This window comes from Fusarium vanettenii (assembly GCF_000151355.1).
Source record: "Fusarium vanettenii 77-13-4 chromosome 1 genomic scaffold NECHAsca_1_chr1_3_0, whole genome shotgun sequence".
Taxonomy (NCBI): Eukaryota; Fungi; Ascomycota; class Sordariomycetes; order Hypocreales; family Nectriaceae; genus Fusarium; species Fusarium vanettenii.
Window position 1 is genome coordinate 603,670 of NW_003315881.1, and position 20,031 is coordinate 623,700.

General features: G+C 53.1%; 6 protein-coding genes across 6 annotated transcripts; 3 read left to right on the forward strand and 3 right to left on the reverse strand.

The window, feature by feature from the left end:
• Positions 1 to 341: 341 nt before the first annotated feature.
• NECHADRAFT_30656 (uncharacterized protein) lies at positions 342 to 7,016 on the reverse strand (the record flags this gene model as incomplete). Its single annotated transcript, XM_003054098.1, has 1 exon — positions 342 to 7,016. One exon carries the CDS (start codon positions 7,014 to 7,016, stop codon positions 342 to 344), a length of 6,675 nt encoding a protein of 2,224 aa, XP_003054144.1.
• A 603-nt stretch (positions 7,017 to 7,619) lies between these two features.
• On the forward strand, positions 7,620 to 9,205 carry NECHADRAFT_98698 (uncharacterized protein; the record flags this gene model as incomplete). Its single annotated transcript, XM_003053377.1, has 1 exon — positions 7,620 to 9,205. One exon carries the CDS (start codon positions 7,620 to 7,622, stop codon positions 9,177 to 9,179), a length of 1,560 nt encoding a protein of 519 aa, XP_003053423.1. The 3' UTR covers positions 9,180 to 9,205.
• Positions 9,170 to 10,290, reverse strand: NECHADRAFT_65471 (uncharacterized protein). The gene is made up of 2 exons (XM_003054099.1): positions 9,502 to 10,290; positions 9,170 to 9,453 (listed from the first exon to the last, which is right to left on the reverse strand). The coding sequence occupies exons 1-2, from the start codon at positions 10,279 to 10,281 to the stop codon at positions 9,289 to 9,291; spliced, it is 945 nt and encodes a 314-aa protein (XP_003054145.1). The 5' UTR covers positions 10,282 to 10,290; the 3' UTR covers positions 9,170 to 9,288.
• A 1,588-nt stretch (positions 10,291 to 11,878) lies between these two features.
• NECHADRAFT_89958 (uncharacterized protein) lies at positions 11,879 to 13,611 on the forward strand (the record flags this gene model as incomplete). The annotated part of the gene is made up of 7 exons (XM_003053378.1): positions 11,879 to 11,908; positions 11,996 to 12,029; positions 12,089 to 12,183; positions 12,244 to 12,265; positions 12,315 to 12,411; positions 12,521 to 12,689; positions 12,739 to 13,611. 7 exons carry the CDS (start codon positions 11,879 to 11,881, stop codon positions 13,609 to 13,611), a joined length of 1,320 nt encoding a protein of 439 aa, XP_003053424.1.
• Positions 13,612 to 14,041: 430 nt separating this feature from the next.
• NECHADRAFT_98701 (uncharacterized protein) lies at positions 14,042 to 15,433 on the reverse strand. The gene has a single exon (XM_003054100.1). It carries the CDS (start codon positions 14,977 to 14,979, stop codon positions 14,230 to 14,232), a length of 750 nt encoding a protein of 249 aa, XP_003054146.1. The 5' UTR covers positions 14,980 to 15,433; the 3' UTR covers positions 14,042 to 14,229.
• Positions 15,434 to 18,922: 3,489 nt separating this feature from the next.
• Positions 18,923 to 19,741, forward strand: NECHADRAFT_98702 (uncharacterized protein). The gene has a single exon (XM_003053379.1). The coding sequence runs from the start codon at positions 19,038 to 19,040 to the stop codon at positions 19,545 to 19,547; it is 510 nt and encodes a 169-aa protein (XP_003053425.1). The 5' UTR covers positions 18,923 to 19,037; the 3' UTR covers positions 19,548 to 19,741.
• The last annotated feature ends 290 nt before the right edge of the window (positions 19,742 to 20,031 follow it).

Here is a 20,031-nt window from a genome sequence, read left to right on the forward strand (position 1 = left end):
CGTCTTCAAGCCTCATCACTCTTGCTGTGGTCGTCCACTACCCGTGGCTCCAGCCGTGGCGAGGCGCGTCCCTGGCGTTGCCAAACAGCTCATCTCGCCCCTCGCGCCTCATAACTCGCGTTCCACCACTTCATGTCCACACAACTTGGCTTGTATCCGGATAACTGGTGTCAGGGAGCACATCTCGATCACAATGAATGTCCTGGGTCATGGTGCCATTTGAAGGGTTCGAAAATTAACACCTTCTATTCGCGTTCGTAGGTAGTCTGCATCTGCAATAGGTAGGTAGTGTACACAGCCATTCTTGGCACCGAGTCGCTGCTGGAGGGAGCTCTATGCTCCTACTCCTCGTCTTCGTCCGAGTCCTCCTCATCGTCGTCCACATCCATGCCCTCAGCTGCCGTCACCGAGAATTCCCGCTCTTGGTCGACTCCAACATAACTATCGCTCATTAGGAACAGCTTCAGGTCGTGCTCACCTGGTGATGGCACAGTGTACTCGAGCCGGACGTTCAGTTCCCGCCCGATCGTCACTCGCTTGATGGCCAAGAGATTCTTGGTCTTTTCATCACCGACAACCAGCCACCAGTTCTCCATCTTCTTGGAGGGGTAGAATGGCGCATGCACCGTAGAGTCGTAATCGCCATCCTCCTCCTCGAGGTTGCGAGCAATCTTAATGCTCAAGTATGCTGGCTCACCAGCCCTGATCTCGTCCGCATCCAGAATCTCATGCTCGAGTTCCAGATCAGGGTACTTGTCGTTTGTAAAGTTGGCTGCTTCAGCCAGCTGCTTCTGCGATAGGCCAAGTCGCTTGACAAGCTTGTTGTAATCGGCATTCTCGTCTGGGTTCATCGCCTCCATGAAGTCGAAAATGTCCTTGATTCTATGGGACTCGTTAGCTGCCATGTCAATTTCCATATCAAATTGTGTTACATACCCAAAATCGTTCGCCACCTTGACAACCTCGGGAGTGAAGTGAGGAATTTGCTTGAGAGGACTATCCCGATCCCACATGCCTTGGACAATCATTTGTGACATCTCCATGGCATTCATGGCGTTGAGATGGCCGTCCGAGGACAGGATATCGACCATGGCACTTAGGAGGCTAAGGACCTTCGAGATCAACACCTCCTGATCCTTGGCAAGATCAATTGGCAACTGCATCCGTGAGAAGTGAGCCTGGAGTAGCACAAAGGCCTTGAAGTGCGGTGAGTCATAGACTGGTTGAGACATCTTGACAGGGACACGGTCGTAGATGCGTCGTAAGAGACCATCCTCATGGCGTCGAATTTGGATCGACTCAAACTCGGTCGCAGATGTGACAATTTCCATGATGCCCTTGAGCTTCGTACGAGCGCTGAGCGAAAGCAGGAATGTCTGCATGGTGATGTACGAGATGTTGTAGTAGGCGGCAATCATGGCAGCATTCTGCGGTGACACGGAGCCATCCTCCTCGTCAAAGTCGATAATCTTTGACTCGCTAAGCTCACGCAAGGTCGTCTCGACCAGATCAGACATGTAGTTGCTCAGGCCCTCGTGAGTTGTGCTTGTCAAGCTATAGTAGCTGGGGTTGGCGAGCAGTCGGCGGTAGAAATAGGTGAATGTCGTCCAGTTGATCGCGTCATCACCAGACTCAATCATCTTAGTGCTGATTTCAGTGACAAACGCGTCGTGCAGGTAGTTGTGAAGATGAGACTCTACTGGAAGAGCCTCATTCAGGAACTTCTTGTAATACTCACGCTTCACTTGGGGAAGCATGAGCACACCACGGCCGCGGCCATCCTTGGACGGGCGAAGGGCCTTGCCAAACATGTGCAACACCTCGCTGAGGGGGTAGTCAACATATCGATGCTCACGACCCTCAAAGTATTGTGTTCCCATGACGATGACGAGATGGGCAGTGCTGTTCAGTTCCCAGCAGACATCTCGAGAGGCAACGAGAACCTGGATGGCGCCGTTGTCGTAAAGATGCTTGACAATGCGCCTGTCACTCTGACTGAGAGCCTCATGGTAATAACCAACACCATGGGACAGTGCCTCAGCCAACGCCTCCTCGTGGATGCGCTCAAGCAGGGGCTGCATCTGCTTCACTTCGGCGTGGAGGAAGCGATCCTCATCATCGTCGGCGAAGCATGCAGCGAGAAGGTCGCGGGCGGTTGCTCGAGTCTGCTTCCGACTGGGCACGAAGATCATAGCAGGCTTGTCAGCAGACATTTGTGTGATAGCCAGGTATGTAGGCTTAGCCATCGCCAGCATCAGAGACGGGAAATGAGGGTTAGTGAAGGACTGCAGATGAAGCTCAAGAGGTACAGGTCGAACGTGGGGGCTGAAGTTGTAGATGTCGTGCTTCTTGGCATCAATCCACTCGCCGATATCTCGTGCGTTTGCAAGCGACACGCTGAGAGCGATTATTCGCATCGGGAGCTCAGTCTGGCTGCGGATATAATGCATCCTGGACACAATCGTCTCGTACACATAACCCTGGAAGCCTCCCAACAAGTGAATCTCGTCAGCAATGAACAGCTCCACGGTCTGAACGTTCTTGCGGCGCTTCCATTGTCTGGACAAAACATCCCATTGAGTCGGAGTGGCCAGGATCAGGTCGCCCTTCTCCAGGAGTTTAAGATCGGTGGCTGTCTCGCCAGTGAGCTTCACAATCTCCTTTCCACCGTTGAGGTGACTCAATCGCTTCTGCCAGTCCTGAAGACGAGAATCGACAAGCTCCTGGAAAGGTGCAATGTACACGGCTCGGCCAGAGTCAGCCTGTGTCCAATGTCGGAGGAGAGCAAACTCGGCGCAAACTGTCTTGCCACTACCTGTGGGAGCTCCAACAAATACGTTCTGGTCTGTCTTGTACAGAGAGTTGAACGTTTGTGTCTGGATCCTGTTGAATTGCTTCCAGTCGGGATAGAGGTCAACGTAGCTCGCCACCTTGAGAGCAGAGACAGGCAGAGGCTGAAGCTCGAGAAGTTCGGTATGGGGAGGGAACTTCTCAGGCAGAATCAGCTTGTGGAAGGGCACGGGAAGCCTCGTTTCGGAATGCATCCATCGGTCAGATACAACTGAGACGAAGTAGTTGGGAGGCATAGGGTCTGTAATGGGCACCGTGAAATCGACGATGTGCTCATTCGCCTCAGACTCGGCATACTCCTTGCGGAGCAAGAAAGTGTCGTGGTAGAGAATGTCCTCGCCGTCGCAATCTTCGACCAGGATCCAGAAGTTTTCGGCAGCTCCATGGACAGAATCATCCCATTCAAAGTTAGGGGTGATACTCAACTCAACACGCAGCATCGAGCGGGTCATGGGCTGCACTTGAGCCTGAACTTCAACACGAGGGAACTTGGCGACGAGGCCGCAAACAGTTCGGCCAGCTCGAGGCATACCAAGAAGTTCACCCATACGAGGGGGGTCCAGGTCGAAGTAACTGCTCCAAGACACGTCGATTCTCTCTGCCTTTTGAACGACATCCCGAGGGCATGAAGGGAATTGACGAAGAGGAGACATGGTCGGCCACATGCGCTTCTCGGCCATCTTGCAAAGATCCAGAGCGGTCTTTGCAACAGAGGCCCAGCCCTTCTTCAACGCGATCTCAAAGATGGCGCGGAGAATACGGCCGGCAGACTGGGTCACGTACACCATATCCGCCATCAGGGCCAGGCCATCAAGCTTGAGGCGCGAGATGTACGCTTGCAACAGCACATTGATCTTGGCGTGGGGCTCCTCGATGCTCTCCTTGACAGGAATTGGAACACGACCCAGGAGCTTGGCCAACTCGAGCTTCTCGTCTTGTCGAACAGGGATAAACTTAAACTCGGCGCTCAGAGCAAAGACGCGGAACAGCTCAATGGTGGTAATGGAGGGTTGAATTAGGTTGTTGTAGGTCTCCATGGATCCAAAGGTGATGTAGTAGTGAGAAGCGATACGACCAAGTTCAGTTGACTGGAGCTTTCCTGTCTTCTCATCGTATTTGATGAGGTTGGATTTTCGGAGAACCATGGCAGCAGAATGAATCAGGTCAACGCGCTTCTGCTCAAGAGCTTCGTCATCTTCATACTCGGCTCCGACCTGGTACAGACCAGGCGAGCGGAGCATTCGGACGAACAGATAGGTGTATCCCAACCACTCAACACCCTCGTCGCGTGTTCTGACATTGCCAAGAACGACCTCGGCGTTCAAGTTGTCGACCAATTTGCTCACGAACTGACTTTCAATCGGAAGCTGCTGGTTCAGAAGGGAGAGGTAGTATTGCATCTCACTTTGTGTCGTGATGATGATACCTTCACCGTAAGTGTCGTACTGAGGTCGACCTGCACGTCCAAGCATCTGCAGAACATCCTGTGGGCTCAGCTCAACCCAGCTACCCTTTTCAGGAGAGTAGACTTGTGTTCCCTTGATGACGACTGTGTGTGCTGGCAAGTTCACACCCCAAGCCAGTGTCGCAGTACACACCAAAACCTGGATAGCGCCACGGGCAAAGAGGTCTTCCACGTCTGTCCTGTCTATTCTGCTCATACCGGCATGATGGATACCAAAGCCATAGGGCAGGATGTCCTTGAGGTCCTTGTCGGTTGCTTGAGACGAAGCTTCGTTGAGAACTTCTCGACTGCCAGCGTCATGTCGAAGAATCTGGTTGATCGTATCCATCTCGAGCGCCTTGTCTCGAATGTAACGGGCTGTCTTGGCAGTCTCCTTTCGAGAGTGAACGAAAATGAGCATCTGGTTTCTGTTTGTGCCCACGTGCTCGATGACTTTGTTGTAGCACACATCGTTCATCGTCTTGAGCTGCTTAATGGCCTTGCGATCTGTGACTCCAACAAACTCCTGACGCAGGGGGCATGGTCGGAAAGAGCCATCAAAGTGAAAAAGGCCCTTCTTGGTGTCCACCCGCAAGAAGCTAGCAACATCTCGGTAGTTGGGTAGAGTAGCAGAGAGACCAATGATACGGACGGGTTCGCCAGTCTGCTCGGTCTTGCGGATCGTTCTGCTAACGATGCTCTCCAGCACAGGTCCACGGTCATCGTGCAACAAATGGATTTCGTCGATGATGATCAGGCGCACCAGGTTTGTGTAGGTCAGATCGTTTGACTTTCTGGTGATGACATCCCATTTTTCAGGAGTCGTCACGATGATTTGCGTCTCGGCGATTTGCTGCTTGGTGAGCTGACGATCACCAGTCAACTCTGAAACTCGAATGCCATAGGGCTCGAGTCGGTTTCCCAAGTTGCCAACCTGCTCCTGTACCAGGGCCTTGAGAGGGGCGATACACACAATCTTGAATGCATCAAGGTCGATATCACCAGTCTCAGGGTTGCGGTGCTTGCCGATTTCGCGGAGGATAGCGAGCATACCAACGTTGGTCTTTCCACTACCGGTAGGAGCACAAACAAGCAGGTTTCCGTCGTCTTCAAATGCTGAAGGGTAGCACTTGGACTGGATCTTGTTCAGGGACTGATTCTTGCTGAAGGGGTTCCGTGACCACTCTGGCATATCGGTAATGGGGATCAAGACATCGCCGGGCTCGTTGCGCTTCTTGGGGGTAGGAATGTGAATTTCCTCGTAGCCCTTGAATGTTCTCTTGGTCGAACCTTCAGGTAGTCGGACCTTGGGGTTTGTCATTAGATGGTTTCCTTGATCGAAGACCAGATTGTCGAGGTTGATGAGTTTCCTGGGCTGGAGTCCGCCAACCAGCTGGCCTTCGGCACGCTCAGTTTTAGGCGCCTCTGCGGTGAAAGAGGCTGGGACGTCGATATCCATCTTAATGTCCATCTTGCCCTTCTTGCCCTCGCCAGAACTATGGCCCTTCAACTCGTTGAGAATCCATTGCAGACCTTCCGATCCCATCTCTCTTTCGACATCGGCGCGTTGTTCGGGGGTCTCTGCGCGAGATAGCTTGGTGAGCCAGAAGACCTTCTCTCTGTTCTCCACGAGCTTCTGGACCAATTCGTGGTGTTCAAAGTCGAACAACTCCATGAGGTCGTTTTCGATCTCGCGCAGTGACTTTTCCTCGCCATCGGCCTCGTCTGGCTCGCCTGAAAGAATGCGAAGCGCTTCCTTGGTCTTGTCGGTCTGCTCGTGAGCATCGGGGTATAAGATACCAATTTGGCGTTGTAACCAGAAGGCGTCAATATCTCGTGCAGGCACGCTGTGCTTCTCTTTCTCGGCTTGCTTTCCTCCCGATGGCGCTGAGTCAAGGATCATTTCATCACCGACATCGACAACGGCGTCTCCATCCTTGTCCTCAGCATTATCGTCCTTCTCTTCCTCTTCCTCCTCGTCATCCGATGATTCGTCGCGAACTTCGTGAACAATGCCGCCTTCTTCGTCGTCTTCGTCTTCGTCAAAGGCCACAGCAACACCTTGACGCTCGTCGATTTCGGCGTCTTCACCATCAGCACCTCCCATGGCGACATCGTCGTCATCATCCTGGGCATCGTAGTCTGTGATCTTCTTTCCTAGATTTACCAACTCGTTGAACTGCTTGGGGTTCAAAGCCACGCCCAAGATGTCATCGATCTCCTTCTTTTTATCCAGGTCCTTCAAATCGTCGTCCTTCAAATACTCCAGCACAGCGTCGGCCGCGCTGCGCACGACCTCGTGGGGTACATCGCCGAGATTGTTTGCCACGATTGTTATAATTAGGTCGAATGTCGCTCGTGTTGCTGGTGTGCGCGGTCGATATGTGATGCCTTCGACCAGGAGGTCGTTCGCGCCGAGAACACCAGCAGACTGGTGCGCTTCCGCCTTTCGCCTTCGCTGTTCCCGTGCCAGGATATCTTCGCCTTCTCTCAGATTTCCCCTCTCGATATCTGGGAGTCCGGGTTGTTTCTTCGGCTTCGGCGCGTCGTCGCGGGCAACTCGAGCGCCCATGTCCCGGATGCTCAAGCGCCCAGCCAGCGACTCTGGATCACCAGTGGCCTCATCGGTTCGTCGCGTGACGAATCGACGGTCCGCCTGGAGGACCAGGTTCGACATGGCCGAGTACTTGTACTGCGAGACATCTCGATTTGCTTCCGACATGGTGGCGGTGGTTGTGAAGCTTTGTTATTGCTGGAGAACGCCGATGTTCTCGACAAAAGCCCGGGGCACTGGGCCGTTAAATAATCATGGATTTGCCACCGACGCGACTTTTCGGAGGTGTAGCCGCTGCCTAGATGACTCGAAGTATGCGATCGATTGATTCGCAGTTGTTGTTGTGGTAGTATTCGTTCTCAGTTTCAGAGTGAAGTCGCGATCGCAAATTTCAGATCGGAGCCTAGAAGGCTGAGACGCTAGGTCACGTTTGGGCTAGCGTCATTGGAGCGCGTTTGTGGCTGGGACATGGTGTGGCTGCACCCTCACAGCCTAATCCTTTACATCCTTGATCTTACAGATGGGTACGCCTTTCAAAGAAATTCATCGTTCGTATTTATCACGAATATCCTGAATTTTAAAGACATTGTGCTTTTGGGTACTCGCCACCGCGGCCACTCCAGGCGAATCTCAGCATTGAAATTCGCACCAGCCACACCTGAAGCAGCCGAGTGTTGACCAGGGGCGCTCCGCTATTTACTCCCATGAGCAGAGCAACGAGCCCAAACAAATCCTCGACAGCTTCTCACCGACAAACCATGTGAAGCCAAGATGGCGAATTCATCCAACACTGCCGAAACATTTCAAAACACTCTTGATCCATTCATAAAGCCTCGGGAGCAAGTCAACTACATCCGACGGGTCTTGGCTCTTCACCTTGGGTCCTGCTCTCATGATGGCCCAATCAAGCAGCCTGTGTCCCTGACAGATACAGCACACGATGTGAACCTCGACCCCGACTCTAAGGGAGTATACAGAGAGTATGTTGAGGCTCTCAAGGCCAATGTGGAAGCACGTCGGAAATACGACGACATTGCTCAAACCAATGTCTCCCGACCATCCTCATCCCAAGAAACACCATCCAACGGCACCGATTTACTAGAGGAACGAGTTGCACTCTTAAAACTTCAAACGAAACAAGATCGGCTTTTGGCGGTCCAAAACCACCTCGATCTTCTCATGCAGAAACCCGCTGCCGCCCCCGAGTATCTTGATTCTGAAGACATGTTTCATGAGGCAGCCAGTCTTCCCAGAGTACCCAAGGAGGTGGTTAACGGGCTCGTTGCGCAGCAAAGTACAAAGAAGCCTGATCTAACAGAACAAGTTGCCCAACTGGAGAAGACGGTTCTGAGGGCAAAGCTACTCTTGCGGCGGGAGGAGCAGCTCCTCCGCGAAACAAGGACCAATGCTCAAAACATACCGGATGTCATCAGTAATGGCACAAGGCTACATGCTCTAAATACGACTCGCAATGAGCTCATCAACTGGATCGAAACGGAGCTCGGAAAGGCGTCAACGGATGAAGACGGTGATGAGGACGCCGGGGGTAACGCTGGAGGTCATGATCGAGCAACATCAGATCAGGCTTCGATAAACGCCCAGCTCGATGCCATCAAAGACAAATACGCCAAGTATCTCGCTTTCAGGCGATCCCTTCTCTCTACAGTTGCCGAGCGATCTGATTCATCTGCGGCACCTGTCCTCGCGCCCCCCGAGTCTAAGCAGCAAGTAGGCGATGCTGATCCTGTGCCGAGCACCTATCTCCTCACGCCATACATCGAATCTCTGCTCTCTCTTTCCAGGAAGCAAAAGGCCATGATCACGCAAAAAGCCCATATAAATACGACACTGGGCAAGGAAGTTAAGGATTCCTGCCAGTTGCTTGGTCATCTTGCCGAGGAGAGCCAACTACTCCCGGCCCATGCCGTGGCGCCCACCACTCGAAGGAGGTCAGGCTTGGGAGAGGTCCTAACCTCTACCGAACGACCTGGATTCACCGGCAAAGTACAGCCCTGGGTCCTCGCAGCGGACTCGGCCAAGATTGCAACCCTTGAAAATGTGGCGGAACAGGTTGAAAGCGGACAGCTTGCGTTGGAGGCTTCTATGCAAACCCTGCAAGAGATTGATCTCCTTTTGGACCAGGGCGAGGTGGAACAGGATGAGGAGCCTCAAGCTGACACCACGGAGGATGACTTTTGGCTGGCAGGCTCCAAGACTCCAAGCAAGGCCAGAAAACATACTGAGAGAAAAAAGGATTCGGAACAGTCGAGGGATGCATGGTCGGGATTGCACGGCAATCTGGGTCTGATCGGCCAGGAAGACACAGCGTAGAATCATGCTTGAAAGTACAAGATTTTAATATTTTGGTGGTATATGACCAGCTCAAACGCCAACACCATATCTACCCCCAACTCCGTTCCTCGTCCGAGAAGTCGTGTGCTTATTTTCCCGCCATGATAGCCGACACTCTCATAGCCAAGTCAAGGATAGATAGGTGCTCATCAGCTCCGTCTACTAACCGTTTATCCACTTCAGAGAAGATCAGGACGATCTTGTTCTTCTGGGGATCCGGGATAGTTTCATCGAATGTAAGGGCTTGGTACAACTAAGGGCAGCTGTTAGAAATGTCTCGTCAGGGAGCCAAACCACTTACCTGGCCAACAACTTGTCCTGCGCTCCAGCCATCTGCAACCATGTCTTCAACGACTTTAGAGACATTCTGATATGAGGGTCCCGAGCTCTTCGGGCGTATCGCTTGAACCAAGTCTTCGATGGTGCTCTCGGGAATGACACCGGCAATGTCCTCGACGATCTTAACCGTCACTGCCTTCTTATCCACATCCATGGTATCAGCACCATCGGCGTCCTTCTCAGGGGTACCGGCGCCCACGAGTCTAGCAGCACTCTGCAGGAAGGTAATAGCCTTTCGAAGATCTCCCTCGCTGCACTTGATCAGTGTGTCGACGGCGCCGTCCTCCAGCGGAACGCCCTCCTTCTCTGCAATCTCCTCGAGCCTCTTCTTCGCATTACTCTGGTCGAGACTTTTGAATCGAAACTTGCTGCATCGACTAGCAAGCGGGTCGATGATACGAGTGACATAGTTGCAAATCAAGCAGAAACGGGTGATCTTGCTGTATGTCTCCATAGTTCTTCGCAGTGCGCTCTGTGCATCTTGTGTCATGGAGTCGGCCTCGTCGAGAATGATGATCTTGAAAGGGGGGCAGGGGTATTTGTCTTTGTATCCAGGGCTCGGGTTGGTCAATTGCATGCGGGCAAAATTCTTGACCTTTTCTCGGACGATGGAGATGCCACGCTCGTCGGAGGCGTTGAGCTCGAGTACTCGGGACTTGATCATTTCGGGGCCGTACAGTTCCTTCGCCAGCGCAAGGACAGTCGAGGTTTTGCCTGTACCTGGGGGGCCATAGAAAAGCATGTGTGGGAGCTAAGAAGTTGTCAGGGCCTGGATCGATTGGCAGGGTGAGAGGACGGACGTTGGAGGATTGCAGTGTCCTTTGGAGAACATCGACGGTGTGATCTTGAGCAGTGACATCGCTGAGGGTCTTTGGTCGGCTTAAAATCTGTCAGTCTCGATGCTGGCAACGGGAAATAGGAAGTGCAGACTATTTCTCGACCCAAGGTTGGGTTCGGGGGTTGCTGGACTTGTCCTGCTTCTGGTCGGCATTCGCATTGGCAGCAGCAGCCGCCTTCCTAGCTTTGAGGTCGAAGAAGCTCGCCATATTGGCGCAAATTATCGTCGTACTGTGAGCACAGGTGAGACTTGGCAGCTTGCGCAGGGGATTTCGATGTCGAGGTTAGGTGGTGATAGATTGGTTCGTTGAATTGTGTTGAAGTGAGCTTGGAGAAAATCAATTTACGCGTTAGGAGACGCGAAGCGCGTTCTGCAGCACCTTGGGAAGCTGCCATGGAGACGGGACCCAGCGCCGGAGCTTTTAGCCCCACTGAGTTCCATGGTTGCCTACATACCTCCGTGAGGACGGGAGTTATGACAGAATGAGTAATTGAGCAAGCTTAGATATAACTATGTGCATGTTATCAATGCAATATTACTTGCTCGTTCTTAACCAGTCATGTTTTTCTTGGTATTAGGCTGATCATAAACATGGCAAATCCTGGTTGGATGTTCAAGTTGGTCATGGTATCATGCCCACAAGCGCTGCCATTCACAGTGGGTTCAATGTGCTGGCTAGTTTGATGCGTGTACAGGTCCATGGGTGTTTACACATTTTCACAATTTCATTAGGAACCTGGTTTCTTCATCGTGTGCTCGTGGAGCTTGCCCATTGATATTGTCTGCTTGCGTGAACGGTATATGATCGCAGGTTCTTGCGACTGACCTTCTGGTTTTCAGCTTAAATCCCCTATGATGACCATAACCCAGCCAAAAGGCTCGCAATCACCAGGCGGGTGCCAGTATTACCGCCCAAAACCCTTGCATGGATCATGGCAACTTGCATGCGAGTGTTGGCTGATGGACGCACGTAGCCGCCCAGTCAGTGACTCCTACCCTATGTGCTTGGCAGAGATTATTGTAAGTACTCTGCACCAACAGTCATTTCAGGTGCTTGCGTGTGATGAAAAAGACAGACAGAAATGAATTACACTTGTTTGCCCTACCCTGCATTTATGGCTTTATTCACGCTGGAATAGACTTTATCCTCCTCACCTGCACGTCGTCTTTGAAGTCCGTAGGTTGCCTGCCCTATAAATGGCTAGGCCCAAGCCAGCAACCAACCTGCCCGGTCCATCCCCGCCATTAGCCTGACCCTTGCCCCCGCCAGCAGCTGAAGTCAAGTGCGAGTGCCTGCCCACCTCCACTCCTGCCGTGCTCGGCTTAAACAATCATTCTCCCACCTTGCACCTCACCTCACCTCACCTCACCTCACGATTTCAACTTCAGGTTGACCATCGAAAGCCCTCAACTTTGTCGCGGCCTGTCCATGTGCGTCGCGCTCTGCAGATAAGAGCATTTCCACAACTTCTTTCATCTGATCTGCATCCCACGAGACGCCATGGACCAGTCTATCATTCGCATCTCCAAGGTTACTTGCCCCGCACTCGCCTTCACCATCCCATCCCTTGTCTCGTCTTTGCGCCGCGAGCCTCTGGGTGCTAACTATCACGTATAGGAGCTCAGCGACATTCAGAAGAGTTCCGACTTGTGTATGTACGCTCATCAAGTTTCTGCATTCATTATCTAACGTTGCCGCCACCGACCGTAGCACTCGCCGTGGCATGTCGCGACATCGATGTTCGCAATGTCAAGGCTCTCATCATGGGCCCTCACGAGACCCCGTACGAGTTTGGCCTTTTTGAGGTTGGTCGCCAACGATTCATAAACATGCCCGAGTGAGAAGTAGCTAAATGAGACATGCAGTTCGCTATCCGATTTCACAAAGGTTGGACTTCCCGCTTCACACTGGTGCTCTCTCTCACCTCCATTTGCAGATTACCCTTCCAAGTCCCCCACCGTCCACTGCGTTACTACGAACGGTGGGCGCTGTCGGTTTAACCCCAACATCTACTCTAGCGGCAAAGTCTGCCTGTAAGTTATTGCTCTCTGGCGGGTGACATCCGAACTGACCGTCATAGTTCTATCCTAGGGTAATCGACAACTCCTCACCACCCCGAGCGACGACTGACATAAAGACTAGGACGTGGCGTGGAGAGCGCGGAGAGGAGTGGTCGTCAGCCCAAGGACTGGAATCCATTCTACTCTCCATCCAGAGTCTCCTGTCCTCGAACCCATACGAAAACGAGCCAGGCTTCGAGGATGCTAATGATGAATCGGACAAGAAGGCGCAGAAGGATTATGTCCAAAAGGTTTGCTTCTGTGTCTAGGCGTACCATCTTATCACCTAACCATTGCTAGATCCGCCACGAAACGTTGCGAATTTCCGTCATCCAACGCCTCGAAGGTTACCTCGGGTTGACCGCCCACGGCCCCCCACACATAGACGAAGCCAGCGATGGGGATCTCGACGATGACGATATCGACGAGTCTAGTGTGCCATTTGAGCCATTCAAAGATCTCTGCAAGCGTCGATTCTTGTGGTATTTCGAGTCGTACTTGGCGGCGGTTCAAAAGGGCAAATCTGAAACAAGGGACGGCCAGGTGTTCGCTCGAATGCCTTTCGAGTCGCCTGGGAGCAACAGTATGGATGGCAAATTCAACTACACCGAACTTGAACGTCGCCTTCATACTATCAAGGCCGCCATTGACGCAGAGCCTCAGAAATGGGCCGAGGAAGGCCTGGCTTCCAAGGCACGAGAGAGCACTGTGGCTGTCAACCTTCAGCATCAGTTTGAGCAGGTCGTCGAGGCGTTCAAGAGGGGAGACATGCCCCATAACGTGTTCCTCGAGAACGACAACCCCTTTTCATGGGTGATTACCTATTTTGGGCGCCCAATGACCAATCTTGATGGCGGCCTGTTCAGAATCAAGATGAACTTTAGTCCTCGGTTCCCCGAAGTGCAGCCTCGAGTCAAGTTTGAGACCAAGATTTTCCACCATCACATTGCGTCAGACGGTACAGCGTGCTACACACCCAATCCGCTCAAGAGAGAGGATGTGAGATCTCATATCGAGGCCATCTTTTCCTTCCTCGAAGATGACGAGCCAGCCTACGACCCACGCAAGATCGTCAATCCCGAGGCGAGCAAGATGTACTGGGGAGCAGGGGCCGATGACAAAAAGAAGTACAACCGACGGCTTCGTCGGTCAGTCCAGCAGAGCATGGAGTAAGTTGGCAGTGTCTCCATATATCTACTACGTAGGAATGTGGCTAACCCTCTGCCGCAGGGACTTTCCAGAGTGATGTGCAACCCATATTTGCCATGATTGCTCTGGGATTTGCTTTGAGAATTCAGAAGAGGCGTACGAGGCGAATAAGGGAGACATCTTCCGGATTTCACATGGCGTTTAGGTCTGTGACAATACACAAGGGAACTCGGCGTGGTTGGAATTCGGACTCCTTCTTTCAATTAGTGGTTAGCCTGAAGTGAACCGGTCATTTAGGCTGCGCGGTGTGGGCGGGGGAGGTTGACCTGCCAGGAGCAGTGTCATGAGAGCATTCACTATTGTTCATACCAGTTGGCTTGTAGTGATGTGAAGGTTCGATATCACATTTGGGACTCACGAAACTCCTCGAAGGATCGAAGAGGCATTCTACTGTAAAGAAAAGAAAACCCATTGCAAGGGGCTATATTGCTAATACCCTCTGAAGCGCCATCCCGTCTAATCATCAACGCCGATATAACAGATGCAACAAACTGAAACCCATTCCTGAAACATCGCTCAAACAAGGTAGGCAGAACTTGGTCATCATCCTCTTTGTAGTCATGATCGTGTCATCGTTGCTCATCATCTCTTCGACTTGGACTTTTTGCTCAGGCGTTCCTGCGTGGGGGCAAAATGTGCAGCGACACCTGCATATCTCTCCTGCTTCCCCTCTCCCTTGAACTCGTACGTGCCGTTGGTTCCCACGACGGCCGGTGTTCCCTGGCTCGGGCGCGTAACCTGCTCGTTGTGCAGCTTGTCTAGAGAGTCGCCTACAACGGCGTATTGCGACCAGTTGATGGGTGGGCAGCGGACCACGTTCTGCGGCTGAGGGAGGTTCGCCCATGCCCGCGGCTCAGAGGCGATGCGCTGCTTGGAGGGACCCTCGCCCGCATTATCTTGTTTCTGATCCGCGCCGTCATCGTCATCCTCTTCGTCGCTGTCATCGTTGGCCGGCGCATTGATCTTTCCCGCTATGAGATCTTTCACAAAGGCCTCGGGGTCCTGGACGGCCTCTTCCTTTGCGCGGTTCAGAGCCTGAATGTCGGCGGTGGCACGCTGTCGCTGGATTTGAAGGATCGATATGGCAGACTTGAGCGCGATGACGTCCGGGTTGGAGTCGAATGCGATCGGTACGGGCGCGGGCGGTGGGACTCCTGTCTGGTCGGGCTGCGAGTGCGTGAGACTCGGGCGACCGCCGGCGCCGGGGGCTGGAGCAGCCCCGGAGAGCTGCGCGGAAGCCAGCGTTGGAGTGAGGGGAGAAACGGGTGGCCTGTTGGGCGAGGGAGGCCTGTCGCTTGGGAGGTTGTCGGTGGAAATTGTCAAGGCGGGCATGATCGAGGTGCGCGGGGAGAGGGGTCAGGCTGGTAGGACGGATGTTTGCACGGGCCTGCGCGTCGGAGGCGGAGAGGCAGGCCGAGCTCGGAAAGAGGTGACGACAGCGGCAGCGGTGGGTGAGGAACCCGAAAGGGAGAGGCTTGCAGGACGCGATGACGGGAACAAGCAAGGGAGGGAGGGACAAGAAGAGAGACAGGGTCAAAAAAGAGAATGTTGCACCAGGCTAGAGGACACTTGGGATGTATGCGATATGTCTCAAGCAAGCAGGCAACCCCCTCGCAGCGGGAGCTTTTGGCGGGGTCGGAAGGCTAGCAGACGGCTCGAGACGGAGACTAGAGGGACCGAGTGCAACGCTTGGCCACCGCGGGAGCCTATTTCCAGGTTCAGGTTCAGGTCGAGTCTAGTGAGGGTTGGGCCGGCCAAGGAGAAGAGGGTTCATCAATGAGCGCGCATGAGGAGAGGTCAAAAAAGCATCAGGCATCATGAGGCTTCGACGACTCAGGCGGGGTGAAGTCGGAGGGAAAGTGGGCCAAGGTGGTATCGCCTGGCCCCACACCCGGCGATCGGACAAGATCTTGCGCTAGTTCCGATCAAGAGAGAGCACGGGCCACCTTGCGTTTTGACGCACAAACACTCACACACAGGGAGACAGACCCCAATCCACCAGGCACAAGCACGCTCAAATGTCTTGTGAGCCTGTAAAGGATGGGATGGGTGTGTAGGACCCATACTGTCACAATGACGAAGCCACCAGAATAAGACACCCTTCACCTTTTGTGTACTGGATGTACGGGGTCTGCGCACCTCCTATTCCCTGTTCTCATCGCAACGAGAGTTTGCACCGGCGTCCGTCCCGACATCACACGGCCGCAAGCAAGGGGTGATGGTCCGCGGAAGTGAGCTGTCAGGAATACAAAGGCATCGTTATCTTTCTTGTCATCGAGAAATGCTTCCGAGGTACCGGCATGGTGGTTGACGTTGCCAACGGCTTGTCGATCCTGGGATCGTCATGATGGACCTTCTCGAATGTCTACCCGAGTCATTATGCCACAATTTCAACGTCGATCCCGGCAACCCGTCGATCACAGGCAGCTTGAGCCTCATCGTACCAAGTTGCTGGAAAGGGATAATATCCCTCGGCCCCAGATCCTGCGCCCAGAAAAGCTTGTGTGCTTGTCTGGCTTGGTGTTGCAGCGCCTTGTCTGTGGCCATCCACACTCGTTGCATTAGCGGCTGTGCGCTGCACTGGACTACTCTGCTTTTGAAGGGAGCTATGGCTGCTCTGAACAACATTTTCTGGGAAATGAGTCAGCTGTCACCAAGGAATTGGTCAGAACCAACAGTGTTTTCTCTTCTCGGCAAGAACTTCATCTTGGGATGGGTTGTAATGTCCTGTTTCTCAGTCTATAATCTATAGCCCTCGAGTGGTCTAGATCTGGCCCGTGCCTAGGCGCAGTCGTGAGCCAACGAGGACCAGGGGCGCTGGAAATAGACGGCAAGCCAGCCCTGCGGTGGGAGTCCAGGACCCGTCGTCGGTGACGGGACATTGGTGGGCAGTTTTGCGTCTTGCAGTAATGACCTCAGTCTTGCTTCCAACTGGTTCACCGTGGCGGCTATCTGCACGAGAGTAAGACAATGGGAATCTTGCTTTTGCCCATGCCTGCAGTCCAAATTGCTTTTTCCGATGCTGAACCCGCGTTAGACTCGATACCGCAATGCCGAGGTCCTTGTAGAACAACATGCCTTGGGAGTTCCGTCCTGACAGCTCCTCGTTTAGTTCCATCTCCTCTGTGCACCGTCCATCTCTACTCTTCACCGTCGATAATCTCCCATCTTAACGGCGGAGCAACTCGCCTGCTGTCCCATGTCCAACAAGGCTTGGAACCGTCATTCGAGAACACAAGAGTTCCCCAGCTGACCCGCAGGTTCCACGCGTCCGGAAAGGTCTGGATTCGAGACGGATCTCCACGTCTCCATGACAAATTTGGGCCCTGGACGGCCTTTGCAAGGGAATTGTAAACTAGGAGATTTTCGACAGCCCGGCTGCCAGGGTACAATAGTGGACTATTGAACCTGTCGCTGGCTGGATCGCCGCTAGACCGGGACGGTATAGCTCCTGGGAGGGTCGCTCAAACGTTGATGCCATGATGCCGTAAAGGCCGGCATTGATGATTCCGTTTCCCTCGGTGATGGACCTTCTTAGCTCGGCCTGGGACAACATCTTGCTGGGCGAGGCGCCTGACACTTGACTGTCGACTGACCACGGGCGTAATATGGGGGTTGATTCAGCTTCGGGCAACTTGGCACCGTTGACACGAGACTAGACGTCAGTAGCTCGATTAGCTGTGCGCAAAACTGCGAGAGCAGAGATGTGGCACATGCGCTAACGGCAGCTCCGGCAAATGACGGGCCAGGATTCACAAGAAGCATCTGGCATCCCGGCGGCCCAAGGCGGACTTTTGTCCAGGCACTTTGCCCAGGAGAGATTGAGTTGTTGGACGCACCGTCGACGCCACCTACCGAGACGTCCATTCTCAGCTGTGAAGAAACGAAGCCACAGGCACCCACCGTTGCACCGTTCCGCCCACCACTGCAGCTCGACAGGGCAGCTCAAGAAAAGGCCTCGACTTGTTGTCCCTTGTTGGTGTCCCCAGACCCAATTACAGACCCATCCACACTTGTCGGATTGCCCACCTGGGCCACCAGCAGATGCCAGCAGGGCCAGCTCTTAAGTGCGAAGCCAAGATGTGGGTAACGATGCAAGTCTACCCGCGAGGGTGTGGAGGATTGTGATTTGTGACGGTGGGTGTGAAGATGACGCCGGGGGCTTTGAAGGAGGGTGAGGCGGGAGCAAGTTCATGATTGGTATAACGGGGGAGGTACGCAACTCCCATTCCCTCCTTCCAAGTTCCTCCCCCAGTCCCTCGGCCCCTTCCCTTAGGCTTCCCCCTCTGCCTTCATTTATTGTCCTCTTCTTCCCAGCTTCATCTTCTTCTCTGGAAATCCGATTCATTCACATCCTCCTCACTAACCTGACAATTCTTTTCACTAAAGAAGCGCCTCATTTTCGCTTCCTTCTTCCATTCCTCCGCCAAGTTTCCGCCGTCTTTCTAGTTGCAGCCAAAGTGCCTGCCACTTACACCGTTCACGACTCGCGCACCTCGCTCACCCTTCTACCACTGTTCTAAAGGCCAAGACCTGACGAATCGACGTTACGCTGCTAGGGACTTGACATCGGTTCCTGCATTTGTCAAGAATTGGAATCTACCCTCCCATCCGGTCTTTGGCTGTGCTTGTTCCCTTCCACTCTGGCCTTGAAATTCCAACAGATATCTTTGGTCTGTTTCCGCTTCTGTTGGGAGCAAATATTTTCACCCTTCCTTGGATGAAGGATTATGCCTGCCTCGGATACGCCTATTGATATCGATTATCCACCCATTCAGATTCATCCCCGACCACCAGCACCCATTAAACCAGTGCCTGTGCGAAATTTCTCATATCCTACCTCTCTTGGACTACCTCGTCGTGTCCTGATATCTCATACCCAAGACCCAGAGGAGACACCAACCCACTGGCAAATCCAGACCTCGGCCCCATCCGGTTCACACGACGTTGAAGGAACTGCACTGCCCTCAAAGACTTCGCCTCTGCCATACGTCGGTTAGAACCAGACAAAGAGACGTCGAAAGAGTATTATCTTTGGCCGTTTCGCGCTTTCGGACCCATTCAAGACTTCACCAGTTCAAGACGGAGACTGGGCAAGAGCGAGTGCAGAGACTGCGCGCCCAGCCACTTCTCCGTACATCTTCAACAGCAGAATCAACACCTCCGGTTCTTCGAAATCACCACGGGCAACTCTTGTCCGGCACAAAAATACACGATCTCTGGATGCAAAGGTTCTAATTTCTCAGTCCTTGCATGATCCGCGCTTAGCACACAAGTTGCACACGAGAGAGACGGACGCCGACTGCAGTCCTTTCTCAAGCAGTTATCAGACGACATCGAAATCAATTGACTTTGGAGAGCTTCATCCAATAACACCAAAAATCCCAACCATGGCCATCCCAGGAGGTTCATCGCCCGACACTTTTACCAGCTCAGGCACATCAGTCCTCACATCACGTCCCTCACAATCCGACTATGACCCTTCTGTTAGTGGGGACGAGAGGCTTCGCAGCTCTCTACAATCCTCACATAAGCAAAAGTCCAAGTCCGGGAAGCCAAGGTGGTTTACTCAAGTTAAGGACTGGCTTTCTGTGAGCGAGCCGTCCGCGCAGGCCATGAAGGAGCAGAAGAGGAACACGTACAAGCGACATGGCATTGATATGAACGACCCTCGGGCAGCAGCCAAGTTGCATTTGCCAATTGGAAAGATCCCCGATAACGCCATCACTTCTACGAGCGGCCCAAGCCCAGAAAAGGCACTGAAGCGAGCACAGCAGCAGCAACAACAGTCGAGACAGTCTTACTCGGGGCTTAGCCAATCGTCGCACTCGATGTCGAGCAGTATCTACTCGGTCCCGAGTGCCAAGGAATTCAACCCGGTCACACCATGGGACACTTGAATGCCACTTTTGATCTACACCTAATGATGAATGAGGACCTGGAGGGAGCATTTCTTTACCTTGATTTATTTCCTATGTCATAAACACAGCCCGGAGTCAATGGGGGAAAAGGAGTCTGGAACAATGGAGATGGGATTTAATATACCCAACAATACCTAGCTGACAATGGAATTGCACGACGAGATACACACCGACTGCTTCTGTTTCACTACATGTTGTTTAGTTGCGACGATAGCTAGAGAATGGAATTGGGCCCATGCAGTTTAGAATGTAGTAAGCCGCTTGAGACATTATCTGATTAGATGGCTTGAGTCCTTGACTCGGGTGTCAGGTGTTGTACGGTGACGAATGGTCGGTGTGGTGAGAATCCGCGTGGACAGCTCGTCCCCTGTTCCTCTGGCCCGATCAACTAGTTGGCAATTTCCTCGCGCCCATTTCATGCTAGTGCCCATTTGGAAAACGATTATGTTGCTCTTTGATGCCA